This window comes from Clupea harengus, chromosome 5, assembly GCF_900700415.2.
Source record: "Clupea harengus chromosome 5, Ch_v2.0.2, whole genome shotgun sequence".
NCBI classification, from domain to species: Eukaryota; Metazoa; Chordata; class Actinopteri; order Clupeiformes; family Clupeidae; genus Clupea; species Clupea harengus.
Genome location: NC_045156.1, coordinates 18,294,479 through 18,311,162, shown reverse-complemented (window position 1 = coordinate 18,311,162; position 16,684 = coordinate 18,294,479). Strand labels below are relative to the sequence as shown.

The window sequence follows — 16,684 nt, the reverse complement described above, 5'->3', positions numbered from 1 at the left end:
CTAAGCCATGTGGGCATCCGGCGAGACTTCAGCTACCACCAGAAGCCAGGAAGTGTCCCTGTGAAATGTATGCGCCTTCATGTGCTTCAAAGGCTTAAGTTCAGCCCACTTGGTTGCCTTTTTGAACAGTATCCAAGAATCACTCAATTACAGCGAGCGGCTGCTCATTCAAATTCACCCGGTGAACATGGACGGTATTAAGGTTTAATATTGTGGGTTTTAGTTATAATTCCTTGTCTCATGCTTAATTTTCCTCCAACCCAAAATAAAAGGATTTCGATCTTTCTTTTTAGGCAAACAACCAAGGCTGGGGGCGTGAGGAAATGTATGGTGAGCCTTTTAATCACACCAGGCTTAACATTTCTATAATGGATCAAGGGCTTCTAAATCAGGCACCAAATGGCTTTTGTCTTTTGGAAACACCGCAGTGTGACTTATTTGATCCTCTTCATCAACCAGATATCCCATTTATAAGCATATAATAAGCAAAATATTGCAATAGCCAGTATCTCCAGTGGCCATTATGCTGCCACCACTATTGCCTACTTGATCCTTCAAAATGTATTCAAAGACTTTTCCATGGTCGACAGCTACTTGTTGTCCCCCCGCTCTCTGTAAGGGAACGCTTGAATTTCCCCCGGTCTTTACAAGCCTTCCACTGCCATCCACTGCCAGCCACCTGCAAATAGGTGGAGATAAGGCACACCGCGAGTCGGAACCTTGTTAAGTAAGTGGGATTGCGGGCCAGAGCGGGCAGTATCATATCAGAAAATAGGCTAAAGCAAGCCAGATGGGCTCTCTATTGTTACATGATGAACTGCTGAACCCAATCAGCTGCGGGCCGGCCGAGGACAGCGCATCAGGAGGGGCTGTAATGGGACAGAGATGATACATGGCCTCTCCTGCCCGAGTGTGGGGAATCACCTGTGTGGATCTCAGGGCAGGTTGTAATGTGGCGGGCTAAAAATACACACACACACACACACACACACACACACACGCACGCACACGCGCACACACACACACACATACACACACACACACACACACACACACACACACACACACACATACCACACACACACACACACACACACACACACACACACACACATACCACACACACTCACACACACACATACCACACTTACACACACATGTCTCACTGATGTTGGCCCCTCACTGAGTCACCCATATGCTGCTATTCAAGGCGGGGGAAATTGGCTTTACATCGCCTCTTCTTTGAGCAAATGGAGAACCAGAAACATGTTAATGCATGCATAGGTCTTCATGTCTTCTGATGATGACTGAAGCACATAATTGTTTATTGAAAATGTGAAGTGGCCACCTACTCTGCAGGTTGCTTGTAGTGGTGTGATGTGTATGTGAACCACATCATTCCAAGTGCTGCTGTACTTGTATATATATATATATATATATATCTGTTGCATTTAAGGGCAAATTTGAAACGTTATTTCCATGTCGTCGTGAATTAGAATGGGTTGAAGGGAATCTGACGGCACATGTTAAAACCTTTTGGCAGTTGAGCCAAAGCATCTTTCCTCCTCTCATCCCCGTTTGTCAATAGAAGGTATGCTTTGGGATTTTGTGTGCAGCCCAGTTGCACAAGATGTCGAGGCGTTTGGGATTTTTAATCTGATGGATTTGTTTAAAAAGGCGTATTTACATCAGTCTTTGTGTAAAAGAAATATCTATGGAGGTGAGGATTATATAGTGCTTCCCACACAGGCAGATAAATGCATTAATACATGGTCATTGTTTAACAAGGTTGCACAACCACTGGCATCCATTGAAAGCCTTTAAGTGGAAAAGGAAGGAAAGCCCCCTTGGAATTGCTCATATATGTGTATATCTTTCCTAATTTAGAATATCTATATGCTTGTAAGTGAGCCCGGTTTTATTCAGTCCCTTAGCTGTCTGCAACTGATGATTCAGTAGCATTCCATATTATACACCGCACATGTAGATGTTTAATTGGAATTAGACTCTTTGACAGTTAGATTGCATGTCCATTTGCCCATCATGCCCCAGTATCTGGAATCAGACGAGACACCTGATTGGCCCTCTGTGTCAGGCGGAAGAACAGTCCCTTGACACGTGTTGCCGATAGTGATCGGTCAGCGAGGTGTCCATCGCAGCTGTAACAGTAATAAGAATCTGCATGACATGACAAGTGAAAGATGGCTTGCATCAGCAGCAGCAGAGGCACTTGAATTGATGTGAGTTGATGTGATGGACCACTGTGAACATGGGGGGGGGGCGGGAGGGGGATTGATTTATGGTGTTAGCTCAGGAAGGAGGAAAATGTGAGATAAAAAAAAACAACAAAAAGAAACGTACAGAACAGATTTTCCGATGTAATGACTTTTCTATGGGTACTCTCTTGACTAGGTTCACCTTTTTTCTCATTGCCGTGCTCATTGGAAGAAAAATATATCAACCCTTTCCGAGGACTCTTTATCGACCTTTCTGCTACAGATAGCAGGAGCAAAGTGAAATAAAGCCAAGTGATACAGTAGAAATGTTCAGCCGCACCTAACCACGGGTTTGATGCTGCAGCCACGGCAATCCAGGTGTTCAGAGTGTAGAGATAAAGATGTGAACTCAAGCACATGTAGCCGCACTGTAAAGTTTTATCAGCAAGTTGGCATCCACACTACCGGTTGCTTCGGACCATTTGGCCCCTTTGAGATAAGGATTAAAAGGCTTCCATAGCTTGTAAAAGTAGCCAAAGTTATGCTGGAAAAATATGGATACTTTTCTATTAAAATATGTGATTTTTGTGTTGTAGTGACAATTAACCTCTGACTGGGAGAGGAGATGGTCATGGAGTTTTCCTGATAGAAGTTATTAGTAGTAGAGTGTAGATTAATGCTAGTGAAATGACAGGAGACAGACAGTTAGTGTTTTCGAATCATTTCTTCACTTCTCACTTGGTAGGGCCCTGCACTGCATATCTGACTGTAACACTTTTATGAAGTAGTTGCACAAGAGCAATCGACAAAAGGAATTTTACAAATGCTTAAATGCACGTTCACGCAGTCTCCCTCTATTGTTTAAATAGTACACGTAGTCTATTGTTACAGTTTATTGCCATAATCACTGAAAAATGGCTTGAAAGTACATTGTTTCCTTATTCTCTCTCATGTCGGTTATAGGAACTCATATCATTTGATCATTCCACATGGTTTGGCAGGCACTATGAGACAAAATGTTGGCCTCCTTAAATGCTGTCTGAATGACTGAGTTCACCCGGCAGAATAAAGTGTTACTGTGCGGACCATCTGTGCCGCCTCAGCCGTAGCCCACCCTCGCCCGTCTCTTTCATAACAAACCCTTTCTTTTCCAATTGAACTTGGCTGCGTGGATAATCTTCACTATCATGCACATGCAGCTCACTCAGTCGTAAACGATCGCACTGACGTTCACTTCACTCTGCACTTACTCTAGTGGTATTGTGTGCATTGCTTATTGTTGCAGCATGTCACTTATTGTTGTATCCGTACACTTTGCTGTGTGTGACTGTGTTGGGTAATGGCCTATTGCCCTGCTGATGCTGATAGTCATATCAGCAGAGCTTAAGCCACATATCTGGCACTTTTCTCACTGTGGTCTGAAATAATGACATCCTCACAGTACTTCTGCTGCATTACCCTCAGCACACAGCACGCCTGCATGTCAATGCGATAAGCATGTTATAGTCCAACACTTCTTATTTGGTCGCTACGGTACATTTCAAGTTGGATATCATTTCTAAGTGGATGTGTGTGTGTGTGTGTGTGTGTGTGTGTGTGTGTGTGTGTGTGTGTGTGTGTGTGTGTGTGTGTGTGTGAAAATGTGTGAGTCTGAGTGTACACAGTGTGTTTGGTTGGCAGTTGGGCTCTTTATCCATTTGTGAGTGTGTGTGTGTGTGGGGGGGGGGCATGTGTAGTGTGTGCTTGTGTTGTGTGTGTGGAAGAGAGTGTGTTTGTGTGTGCATAGAAACCATACGTGTGTGTATGTGCCATTGTGTGTGTGTGTGTGTGTGTGTGTGTGTGTGTGTGTGTGTGTGTGTGTGTGTGTGTTTGTGGAGGATGGTTTGCTGGGCAGAGGTGGCCCCAGTTAAACCCCCTCCTTCTCTCTCTGTGATGTCTCTGTGCCCCCTGCAGGTGCCTCCACCCAGAACTCCAATGCCGTGGAGCCTGAGAAGCAGGTGGACAGCACGGTCAAGATGGCCGGCGTCATCGCTGGGATCCTCATGTTCGTCATCATCCTGCTGGGGGTTGTGCTGACATTCAAGAGAAGGTACAGATCGGATAAATGGGAGTCTAGACTCACCAATTCTAGTTTTGAATAATATATATATATATTAATATATATAAATATTTTCTATTTTATTTATTTTATTTAAGACTGAAAAGTACACATTGATAGGAATGCTGTATTTGTTCCTACCTTGAGTATGATTACATTAGCATTTTTATGTGATGAGATGGTTCTTTAGTTTTAAAGCATTGATTATGTGTATATTAATGAATTTATCAATGTATCAATAATTACCAAATATTTCTACTATGTGATTGTTTGAATAATGAATTTGAATCTGACTATTGAATGCATGCCTTCACTTTTCACACAGGTCCGAGCAGGTCATATGTCTAGTGCACTGTAGATGGGGAAGAGGGTTCGGGTGCTTTCAGCATACAGCTTTCTGTCTTGTTTATACATGCACACTGGCTTACCTCCATTGCACCTTTCTTTCCTTTCTCTATTCCCCTTCCCTGTAGATCTTCCCTCAGTGACATACTGCCCATGCCATTTTGCTCTGAGAGGATGTTCAGATACTAGGTCCTCATGTACAGATACTAGGTCCTCATGGTCTCTGTGTTTCCACCCCACTGCTACCCATCTGCGCTTCAAATCAATCAAAATCGCACCATTGGTCAAATAGGGTTCAGTGGCAGGCAACAAAAAAATTATATAAAGCATAATGTAGAAATTTGTTTTTGGTGGGGTTTGAGTGTAACAAGTCGACCTGCCAAACGACTTGACCTATTAAGAGGGTATTAAGTCATGATTTTATTCCCCCAAGGCCAAGTTGAATGAGGAAAATTAGCTCACTTTTCGAAAAACCATAAGGCGATGAAAAAAAAAAAAGAAACCTGCACGTAAACGAGTCAAAAGGTAGCACTTGGCTGAAACAAATATAAGTTATGCCTCCCCTCGGCGCAGAGGAACGATCTGTCTACAGAAGCCATTTCATTGCAGGTCTAGTGTGTTAATTAAAGCAGGCTCTGCTCTCCGCATACAATAGGGCCGTGGGCGTAACAGGAGCAAAAGGTTAGATGCAAATCAAAGGACTGGAGACCAATATTCTCATAAATAGACCAGGCTATAGATTGCCATGCGTCATAACACACAGAACCAGAGAGCGGGAGAAAAATGCTTAGGCTACAATATTCTGAAAAGCTCCTCTCAGCAGGGTCATCCATATTTCATTGCTGTGACTTAGACAGTGTGGGGGTATGATGTTTTATAAATTGCAGTGTTTTACAAGACTTTCAGTCCCCATGAATTATTTGTTCAAAAATACTTGTTGAAAGCAAATAAACTGTCTTTTTAATCTCTCAGAGGCAGAGGTACATATGTTTTGGAGCAGCAGAAATGGACTTTCAGTCTTTAATAGAATAGCTGTTAGGACGGGTGGAGTGGACAGGCTGAACTTAATGGCGAATTTGTGTATTTCTTTTTCTCCACGGCATGTTAAAAGGCCTCGTACTCGTAAAAGGGCTTGTACTGTGCCATTAAAGGCACCATTTAACAATCCCAGCATGGCAGCTGGTTAAATTTTAATGACCGAAATATCGCCTAAAAGTTTAGAATTTTGACATCTGGTATGTGTTCTGATAATTCCTCCTGCCATGCTCGGTGTAAGAATCAGTCTGAAAGCTTGCTTGGCCTGTTGGGACCTTGTGTTCCTCCTCAATTTTGCAGGACTGGAGCTAAAATTTCAACCCTAACATTCTCTGTCATAAACTGCCACTGTCTCCTCAATGGGGTTTGTGCATAGAACATAACCTTAATAGGCAGTGACCACAGAAAGCATCGCAGGCCCATGTTTCGAGTAAGGCTTGGGGAGGAAGGAAGCAGGCTGGATCACATTTTGTCCAGCGTACTAATTGTCTTGCACACACACTCAGATGGTGTAGTGTGCCATCCAACGGCGAGGCTACTGCTCACTGTAGCATCTGCTAATCAGATCTGGCAGTCTCCTGCACCATATTTCACTGGGAATCAGCCTCCTGTCTCCTCCGCAGCAGCAGTTCGCCTTTAACCATCGCAGTCTGCCAGCACACAGCTTTGTTTTACAACCACAAGCCCATAAGTACTCAGTATTAGATTTATTAGTGGAATGGTCATGAGCTCTACCGAACATCAAGAGTATCGGGGAATGATAAGCAGTTAATATAGGTACCGGAATTTAGCCATCTGATGACCTTGTTCAAAATGCCACTTACTTTTCTCAATTCGAACTGCAAATGTATTTATATAACATTGTAAATAGATCACCTAAATGGCTTGCGAATGAATCCTAAATGGATACGATTATGCAGGACTATCTCGCTCACCTTAAACATAATGAGTTGATGGCTTGACTGAGTCTGATAACAGCTTAATGAACAGTCACAGTGATGTAGTGGTTGGCTCCCCTCCTCGGATGGTGCCCTGCTGCCGGAGAGGTTTGCGTCAGGCATCCGTTCAGTCACCTAAGTTGCTCCGCTCTGGGCTCAGTCAGAGGAGGATCAGAGGGAATAAGGCGCAACACCTTTTTCGCGCTCATCTCGACTCTACAGCAGATGTGGCGGCCTGACTGGTCCGTGAAACATGGTGCTTCGTCTTAGCCCTCAAGAGCGAAACCTCACCGTTGCCATTTAGGTCGCAGTTTTTTATGTCAAGCGAAAGCTGTATCTCACGAGACATTTTCTTTTTCTTTCTTTTTATTTGTTTTTCTATTCTATTTGTCATTATCTCTGCAAACAACCATGCTCTGGGCTTTAACAAGAGGGAATTCCCTCTCCCAAGATGTTCACGTAATTGGTGTGGAATAGCCTTCCACACCGTGACTGAAAGTCTGCACAAAATTGTTGGAAGATTAGGTGAACCAGTTAGGGTGAATCATTACTTGTGCGGTAAACCTCAGAACAAATAAAGAACTGGAGAGGCTCCTGGTATTGATATAAATGGATGTCATCAAAAGAAATTTTGTGAAAATGTCACCACCACCTCCAACGCCAGGGTGACAAACTGAAAGACTTAAAGAGTGTGATCTTCACACAGCAAATGCTCTAAAGCTGTCCAAATGCCAAATGCTAACCTGATCGACATGAACAGAATGTGCCAGTATTATATATTTTTTCTGCCCTCACCCTCGTCTTATGCCCTCTTCTTCTATCTCCTTCCTGCCTCGGTCCTGGCTGCTAGGGAAATTCACACCTGGAGAACCCTGAGCGTGGGGTATTGTATGTTTACTTATGGCTATGCATCTTGCGATCGTGCCACATCCATTTGTCGAAAGCCCATGTGTGTCCCGACCTGCCATCCACTCTGTGTTTTTTTTTTTTTCTCTCTCACACATGCACGCAACAGCCACCGAGACCATGCATTCTGACACTGTCCCATAGTGGTCATGCAGAAGTGTGTGGACTCACTGGGACACCCCTCTTTTGTGCACCTGTGTGATCATAAGAGAAATGATGAATACAAAACACATGGATGTCAGTGTTATCAGTATGTCCGCTCATCCATTCACCGCTCATGCATTATCATCTTGAGTGTTAGATTCAATCTGTGCAATGATGCAGCCTGGAGAGAGAGAGAGAGAGAGAGAGAGAGAGGGTGAGAGAGAGAGAGTGAGAGAGAGTGAGAGAGGGTGAGAGAGTGAGAGAGAGAGAGAGAGAGAGAGAGAGTGAGAGAGTGAGTTGCACAGGAACTCTAGGAACCTTTATGGTGTCAAAATTAAATCGGCTTAATTTATCTGAGTGAATTGTCATGGCACGGTAGCATAAGAGAAAAAAAAAATTCAACAGCGAGGGGCATTTGCATAAGCCCCCCCTGGTGCGTTCGCTGAGCACACTTCTCCGACGCACTTTACTGGCTCGTGTCTGCCCAAGAGGAGGACTTAAAACACTGCTTTCCATTCGGTGTCAAATCAAGTCATTATTTTGCCACTAAAAATGTCACAACCCTGATTCGAGTGGCTGGCTGTTTTAGATTTGCCCGGCAGCACCCGTTCTGACACTCGGCCTCCCATTATGTGCTGTTCATCACCGCACCGCACCACACCACACCACACCACACCACATGTCTATCTCAGCCTTTTGTTGTATCTAATGGAGGCAAACTCAACCAACAACAAGGTGTTGATTACTTATCACTTTATAGCTAGATAAACTGTGAATAGGTAATACGTGGTGTAATGAAAAATATTTTGTTTAGGAAAATATTCCATTACCCTTTTACTTTTGTTCCACAAACAAGTTTATATTGCAAAGTGTTTGTGCTAAAATGAATATTGCTTAAGTTATATTGTTAGTGACAAAAACAGGAACATTTTGTCCCCAACATTTATTTTAACTGCTGTCAAAACCCTGACAGCAGTACCTCATCACCCTCTAATACGGAGTTCAATCCAAAGGGATAAATTACAGCTCAATACATCCCCACCCACAGACCTGCTCCACGTCACCTACAATCCTCCTTACTCCTCCACACTGTCAACCAAATCATCAGTTTAGATTAAAAAACATTTCCACGTATTAAATATTACATATAGGCTTAAATTGCTGATAGGCGTTGGTTTTTCCACGCATCACACAGCCTCCAATAAACCAGAAAAAAACAACAACAACAACAAACACACAAGCAAAATACTCAGGCACTCATTTATGACACAGGCAAATAGTGAAGTGTAAAGGCCATGTTGTCTTTTTTATTTTTTCCCCTTCCAACAGCATGTCAGAGAGCCTGGGGTCACTCTCTTAAGTGTTCATTCAATGGCAGTTTGGTCTCAGGCCATTAAGCACAGCGCACCACTGGACCTCTGCTCGCCCAGCCAAGGCACGCACACACACACACACACACACACACACACACACACACACACACACGCACACACACACACACGCACACACACACACATCAGCTGGTTGTACATTTGCCCTTGTCAGATAATGGCAGGGCAGGGGCACAGCTGTCCTGAATGCGTGGCTGTCCTGATGAATAATGAATCTATGGGAAACACGGTGCTAGTGGAGTCACTTGCGTTTACGGGTTGGGGTGGGGGTGGGGGTCCTTCAGAGGCAATGGCGAGCACATAGAGATACAAGCAGACATGAGTGGGGGCCATTGGTAGGCAGCAGTGGAGCGGGGAGCCTTGTTAGCGGCGTAGCATCTCGGCTCCCTCACGGCGCTCGTAATGCTGTTACTGGTCATTACCTCCGAAACGAGTTAACCACACAAGGGCAAGGCTGCTGAAAGGAGATTCAGACACGTGTCACATGTGTAACACACACGCACACATACACACACACACACACACACACACACACACACACACACACACACACACACACGCTTAGCCCACACACATGAACACAGGGGTATGAGGGCAATTATGTTTCTCATCAAATGCATGTGGTTATAGGCGATGTGAGCGGGAATTGCTGACCAATGCCAGTGATCTCTGAGCTCCCTGAAACTACTCCATGCATTTAAACACCAATATTACCAAATGCACTGTTCTGTTGTTCTACTGGTCTCTCCATAAAAACATCGGTGGATATAGAAAACCTCTTCACAATAACAGTGTAGCGCAGTGATAAAATAAATCTGAAAAAAAAAGACCAGGAAATATTTTCCATGTTCTTATTTTATTTTAACAATATCAAATATTGTTCATTCATCTGTGTAGTATTTTGCAATGCTGTGCATGTGTCCTATTGTATGCATGTGTTGCATGTGTTTGTGTGTGTGTTTGTATTTGTATTTGATTTTGTTCTGTACTGTATGTCTGTATGTACGCAAACACCTAATTTGAGTGCACTGGACACACGTGGGAGTTATTATTTAACAGTTGGAATTGACAAATGCTCTTAGTACCTCTTCCTACCCTTCTTGGAATGCAAAAAGCCCTAATATGATGTTATCTTCAGTATTGCAAGTGTAGTGAGTCTGCAGATAAAGCAAATCATTTCCACATGTTAACCTTTTGAAGAGGGTCTGCCATTTTAGCATAGAAAAATAAGGGCTAATGTAATTCCATTCGAAAATATTAGATTTGCTCCTTGTACTTGGTATGCAGCTCAAAATGAAATCCTGATCAAGTTCAGGGCAGAACAAAAAAATAATATAGCTCTTAAGCCACAGGAGTACGAGTCGTTTTTTTCTTTTCTTTTCTTCACTGTATTAATATTTATGATCGTCGTTTGACTGTCGCTTCTCCAGACCTCACATTTCTATATTAATATCATAAGAACAAAGTCAGCATTTCCTTTAAAAGGCCACAGGAAATCACTGGAGATGTGCATTTGGCGGTATTGACTGCTTGTGCTGTGGCGAGATTTAGCTGTGTCAGCCAGAGCCCTGTCTTCAAAACGGGTGTCAAGAGATGTCAGGCAGTCCCGCCATATATCTCATTTTCCTGGGAGAGAATCGAAGCATGTAAAAGATGCACACTCATTTTCGCTGGGCTGAGAAATTGACTTTTCCACTGCCTGAGAGGCTGAGCTTGAGCTTAGGTAATGGGCTAGCTGACTGGGCTAATTATGGCTGATATTGCCCCATTCCTCATGGCTCTCCTGATGGTAATTACTACTCTCTCAGAGGGTAGTGTTTTTTCAAAACATCTGCACATCGGCTTTCTGCATTCAAACAAATATATTTCATAGGTTTCCAGGGCTTATCATGTTGACATGTTGTTTCTCACTTGGTGTAAATATGAATGATATTTGAGTTGTTACTGTTGTTTGAAGTGTTTGTCTGCTTTTGATCTTTGATATTAATTTAGTGATATTCCTTTTCAGTATCATGTGTACGTTTACAAACTGATACAAGCATTTGAAGACACATAAGACAGACTGTTGGCGCAGGGTAGATTCTTGTCACATCAAAGTTGTCACATCTCGCCCCATTTTGCCAGGATCAGCTCAAAGCGTACACAGAAGTTAGCGACAGTCTGTTTCTACTTGTGACATGTTTGATGCTGTTTGGGGACGTGTTCGCAGTTCAGAACTCTCACTTTAGATATCCATATATATGCTTAAAAAAAATTGGACACTCAAGTCTTCAAATCACCAAAAATAGGTGGGAAGATTCTGATAGCTCCATAGCCAACTTCTGTACATCTGCAGCGTAACCTTGAATAGGTGCGAGGCCAGGTGAAGAGAGGAGAGTGGTTGTTGTGAGGCCAATCGGCTACCTTGGTATTTCCGCCTATCTTTGCTTTCTCACTCCATCACAGCCTGCTGCATGCCACTTGTGAGTGTTCCTTTGAAAAAAAGAGAGAGAAAGAATCTTTTCAACAAAAAGGAAAAAAAAGCAGAAAGAAAAATGCGGTAAGAAAGAAAATAAAAACAAAGACTTGAATAGCTTCGCTGTAAATATCTCGCTTCTGGGTTTGATGGTGTGCCTCAGTTGGCGAACAAAGGATCATGAGCTCTGTCCATCTAAACGACAGCAGAATGGCTGAACAGTATGTTGTTTAGGCCGCCCCACTTCTCCTCCTTCTCATCCCTCTCTCTTCTCCTCCCTCACATCCTCTTCATTCACCCACTCCCTCCGAAAGTAAACTTCACTCTCTCTGTTCATGCATTTGCAACCACTAAACACTTTTTTTCTTTCCTTCATTTGGGAGCCAGCTGTGCTTTGTTTGCTTTTAAGTGCAATGTTTTTTTCCCCCCTTAATCCATTTTAATTTGTTTTATGTATTTGTGTTTGTTTGTTTGTTTGTTTGTTTTGGGAAACAAAAAGGCTGGACAGGGGTTTGATTCTGTGGCAGAGAGCAGGGCGGTTTAGGCTGGTGTGCTGTAGCGAGGAGGCCTAGCTGGCCGGTGGGAGGGAGGTCTGACCGGCGCATGGTGGAGACATGGCCCCTCCCAGCAGCACACCGAGGCCTCGAACAGCTCCGTCGCTCTCTGCCTCTCTTCCTCCCTGTCAGCTTTGCCTCCCTGGTGCAAATGGGGGGATAAGATAACTAATCAATCCATGTGTTTGTCCTTTTTTTGGGTGCTCAATTTGTCCCAACTGGCTCACCTTCATGCTTCAGAAGAAATGCGTATTCCTACTCTTACTACCTGTAAGTAGCATTAAAGTAAGGCCTCTTCTTTTCGATGAATACGTATCTTTTTTTTTTTGTTGTTACCATATTCTTGTTTAATTAATCTTCTGGTGTTTCAAAACATGAGCTTTCAGTTTTGCCCCAAGTAGTGAGGCGTATGATTTTGTACTGTAATAGGATTGCAGATAATGCCCCAATGAAACGTACACCTTAATATTCTAAACTGCAGTGCTCCAAACCAGGGTTTCCGGTAGAAATATTCCTTGCCGGTCTTTGTCCGGAAAGGATTTATTTTACTGGATACATTTTAAACGCCAAAGTCTTTGCTGCTTGCAATGCGCATAAGCTGCATCAGTAGCTGGCTTTCCATCTAACTCATTCACACATTTTAAGCGTTTTCATGAAAATTTGGCTAAAGAAAATATGTTGCATAATTTGTTATTCCAATTAAAAATTTAAAAAGGGAGGAGTTGCGTACAGCTCCAAACATAAGGTTGTCAGGGCAACTTAAGCGAAAACATGTAATGAAATTGCAAAAAATGTGAGTTTATGCGAATAAACCCATTTCCATCAACCTTAGTCACATTATACCCTTAAAATAGAGAATTAAACCAGCCCCCTTTAGCAAATTGATTTCTTATTCAACTTTTTATGCAAATTTTAAGTGTTTCCACCCAAGATTTCCTATTCAAATGATCAAAATTTGCATTAAAAGTTGGGATCCCAACTATTCTCTCCTCCTCCAGACGACTTTGCAGTGCCATCTTAATTCGATTCTGCAGAGAGCAGCCCCTCTCTGCTGGCATGCTTGACATGAGCAGAACACAAGCAATTTTAGCCAGTGTAGCCCAGTTAGCTGAACTCATAAATAAGCACCTTGCAAGCTGTTGCAAAAGTTAAAACCCCATAACTGTGAAGCACTGTCATCACTGCCACCACATCTCGTTGTCTGCACTTGGTATCAATGAGAGGTGCGGCTGCTGATTCAGTTGTCACTTCAGGGGAAGCCAAACCCTTTTGGGGAAAAAAGTACTGCAGGTTGTTAATAGAATATTTCCCTGTCAAAACACAAAGGTCCTGTTTAGGGATAGCTTACGTAATAGCCACGTTTTGTATGAGCATTATTCAATTTTGACCAGCAAGTTTTTAATTTATCGTTTTCTAAAACCTATTTTACCAGACAAAAATCGATAATAGCCAGCTAACAGAAACCCTGCTCCAAACCCCAAGCTCTATCCCATGAACTCATAGTGGAGTTCAGAGTGGCCTGTTTTAACCAAATCAGCAATGCCATGGTGGACAAAGCATCTCAGCACCTACAAAAAGAACAGAGTTAGTCTGTGTTTACCACCCTGTTCTGTAGACTCTCTCACACACAGGGCGGCTTAATCGAAATCTTCTCTGGACTTGCATCCAGCCATTTCCTCTGCTATTTTCTTTAGCGTTGTTTGGGGGGGTTTCAGTTAAGTGGATCATTTATTTTCATTTACGTCATTGCAACCTCACCGCTCATCAGGAATAGGAAGGAACTGTATGTAGAAAACACTTGGAAGTTCTTAATAGATGTCTTATATTATATCTTTATTTGCATCACTGATTCTGTTAAATTACTCAACAATTAATAACTTAATGAAATATTGTCATGCCACACAACAGATTTAAATCTGCTGGTAAAACTCCACTGCCATTTTTATCAGCCGTAACACTTGACTAGTCAGTGTACATTACATCGACATGCTGTCTTACTAACAGTCGTTATCTCAGATACCCATCATTTAATTGATCTGTTAACACAGAGGACCTGTTTTTAAATGCTAGCAATACCTGCAGCATTCCTTGTTTATTGGACCAAGTGAAAGCTTTGAAGTTGTAATGTTTATGTACTCATTTCAACCATCTAGCCAGTGAGTTTTGAAAATATTTCGTTTTGCAGCCCTTTGAAATACAAGAAAGTGACATCTAAAAATGTCAAATCAAAATCTGTTATTCATCAGTAAACCCCTCTGTAAGCCAAGCTGTCATTGACTATCATAAAAAAAGATAACTGACAGCTTTCAATATTATTGATTTCATCTTACATCAAAATGTTCATCATAGATGTGGCCAATCCATAATCCTTTTTAAAAATGTGTTTCGCACTACAGTGCATTACATTATGCTGGTCGTATTTCGCCGGGGGTCGGACTATTTTATTTGCCTGGTGTGGAGTGGTCTTGTGCAGACGTATGGCTCTCGGGCATTTATTTAGCATGTTAAAGGATTTAAAAGGTTTGCGTCCCAGGTTAGCCGGCTGTATGTGTTTTCCTTTTTCCTTGAAGCTCCTGAAATATGGTTGAGAGTCGGGAGTCGGTCTGCTGGAGGATTGCTGCCTGTAGCTTTCTCTCTAGCAGCTGTCATTTCGGGGTTGTGTGATGCCTACAGGCTAACGCCAGCCGCACTGCATCCACACTCTTTCTGTAGAGCAAATCCAGCTGCTTTCTACTAAATTCCGCCTGGGATATGGAGAGGATATGAAACCCCAAAGGGGTACCTCTTCTCCTGTTGGCTCAATGAGAGCTAGCATACATATATCCTTATGTCCTTCCCACCTGCCCCTCCCAATTAGACACAGCCACAGAGCTTGAACAAATACGAGTGTGCATACACACAGACATGGCCACACGCAAACACTAACACAGACACAGGAAAGCAGACCCACAATTGTTATTCTGAGTCTGGCCTATTCATATACTTCCTTTGTGCATCTGTAGTTGTGTTTGTACATCGCTGATCAAGTGTTTGCATGCCCGCCCGGGGTGCTATGCTATGGCATTGACATAAACCACACGCTTGCGTGCATGCATGCTGATTGATTGTCTCCATCATCAGGCTGCTTGTGTTTCATCCACTGCTATTATGACCCCCCCCCAGAACAACTGAGTTTGGCATCCTTATAAATGAGTAATTGACTTGGACTGCCGATATTCTGAAGTGATCAAGCTGTAGTTTGATTTACTTTTTGCTTTTATGCTTTTATTTATTTGTGTGTGTATTTATTTGTTTGGGGGGAGTATCCCTTCAACACTTTAGCTAGTCAAGCCCTCCATCCTCTCTCTTTCTCTCTCTCCCTCCTCTATTTTAATGTGCCAATGCACATCCTGGGGAACGGAGTCATTATTATCAGGACATCAAGTGGTGTGTAATTAACAAAGTTGGGGCCATAAAACACTGGGATGTGCCAGGCCATCCTGTTCAGGCTAACCTTACTTTTAATGAAGTGCTGCTTTAACATTCATTAAATAAGGATTATCTCTAGTTCATTGCCACTTACAATATGCAAGGAATTTGTCATTTAAAACGAGATGATTATGCGAATAGTCAGTGGGCAGAGCAGCTGAGAAGGTTATGGTAATAAGGGGGTTCTTGGTGACCTTTCGACATATGAACGGTGGTGGAGGGTCTGTGAACGAGTGGAGGTTTGTTTTGATGAAAGACCCTCGCGGAGCCATTCTAATCTGTGCGGGTCCAGTCACAGGCGCCCAGGGGCCGTTGGTTTTGTGTACGGGTACGGGGTTTGGCTCCAGCGGCGGCAGTGTGGGACACGAGGAGATACGGGCTAGAGAGCCACAGTGGCGATATCAAGCCACCCAGACAGAGAACTCTCCGAGCTTACTCTCACTTTTCTCTCTCTCTGTTTTTCTTTCTTTTTCTCTTTTTGCTCTATTTAACTCACATGCACTCTTTCCCTGGCTTTATCTCTCGTAGTAGGCCTCTCGTTTCTCTTGATCTGTCTTTCTTTTTAATTCAGCTGTCCCTATTCGGCTCTGTTCTTCTTCATTTTAAGACTCGCCAACATGTGCTTGCTCGTCTCTTTTTATTCTGAGAAAGGCAGTGCTTTCCCCTTTCAAAATCAGTGGTTCACAATCTATGAAAACGTTCAAGGAATATGTTCTCCCAAATCGATGAAAATAAACACAGTTGAGTTCTGTATGCATTCTGTCTGTGCACCCACCCACATATACAAATACAGACCTACCAAAATATAGGCGCACATCAAATTGATACAAAGAGACAAAGCTGGAGTCAAGTGCAAACAGAGACAAACTCAAATATGCAAACGTGCACATATACTGTATGTAGATATTATAAACTTTTCTGATTTCTGTTTCCATCTTTCCACAAATGTGGAGGAACACTATACTGTCCTTGTTGTAATAATACGGTTTTATCGTATAACGTTATATAGCCTCTGTCAGATATAAGTGTCCAAGGTAGCAAATTGCTGAAAGGCTTTCTTTTTAGGATCAGAACTGAGGTATCACATTATCCATTTCTGATCATGCAGTCTTGTTAAAGTTGACTGAAATGTAA

General features: G+C 42.8%; 1 protein-coding gene across 11 annotated transcripts in view; it reads left to right on the top strand.

Moving 5' to 3' along the window:
- ptprt (protein tyrosine phosphatase receptor type T) overlaps nt 1-16,684 on the top strand; it is a 205,525-nt gene that overhangs the window by 140,090 nt on the left and 48,751 nt on the right. For 3 of the 11 annotated variants that reach the window (XM_031567959.2, XM_031567958.2, XM_031567964.2), the window contains 3 exons: nt 4,170-4,305; nt 7,483-7,515; nt 12,323-12,352. In XM_031567959.2, the coding sequence (XP_031423819.1) occupies nt 4,170-4,305; nt 7,483-7,515; nt 12,323-12,352 (199 nt within the window). The remainder of the gene's footprint in view (nt 1-4,169; nt 4,306-7,482; nt 7,516-12,322; nt 12,353-16,684) is intronic. The other 8 variants (XM_031567961.2, XM_031567969.2, XM_031567966.2 and 5 more) reach the window with 4 other exon arrangements.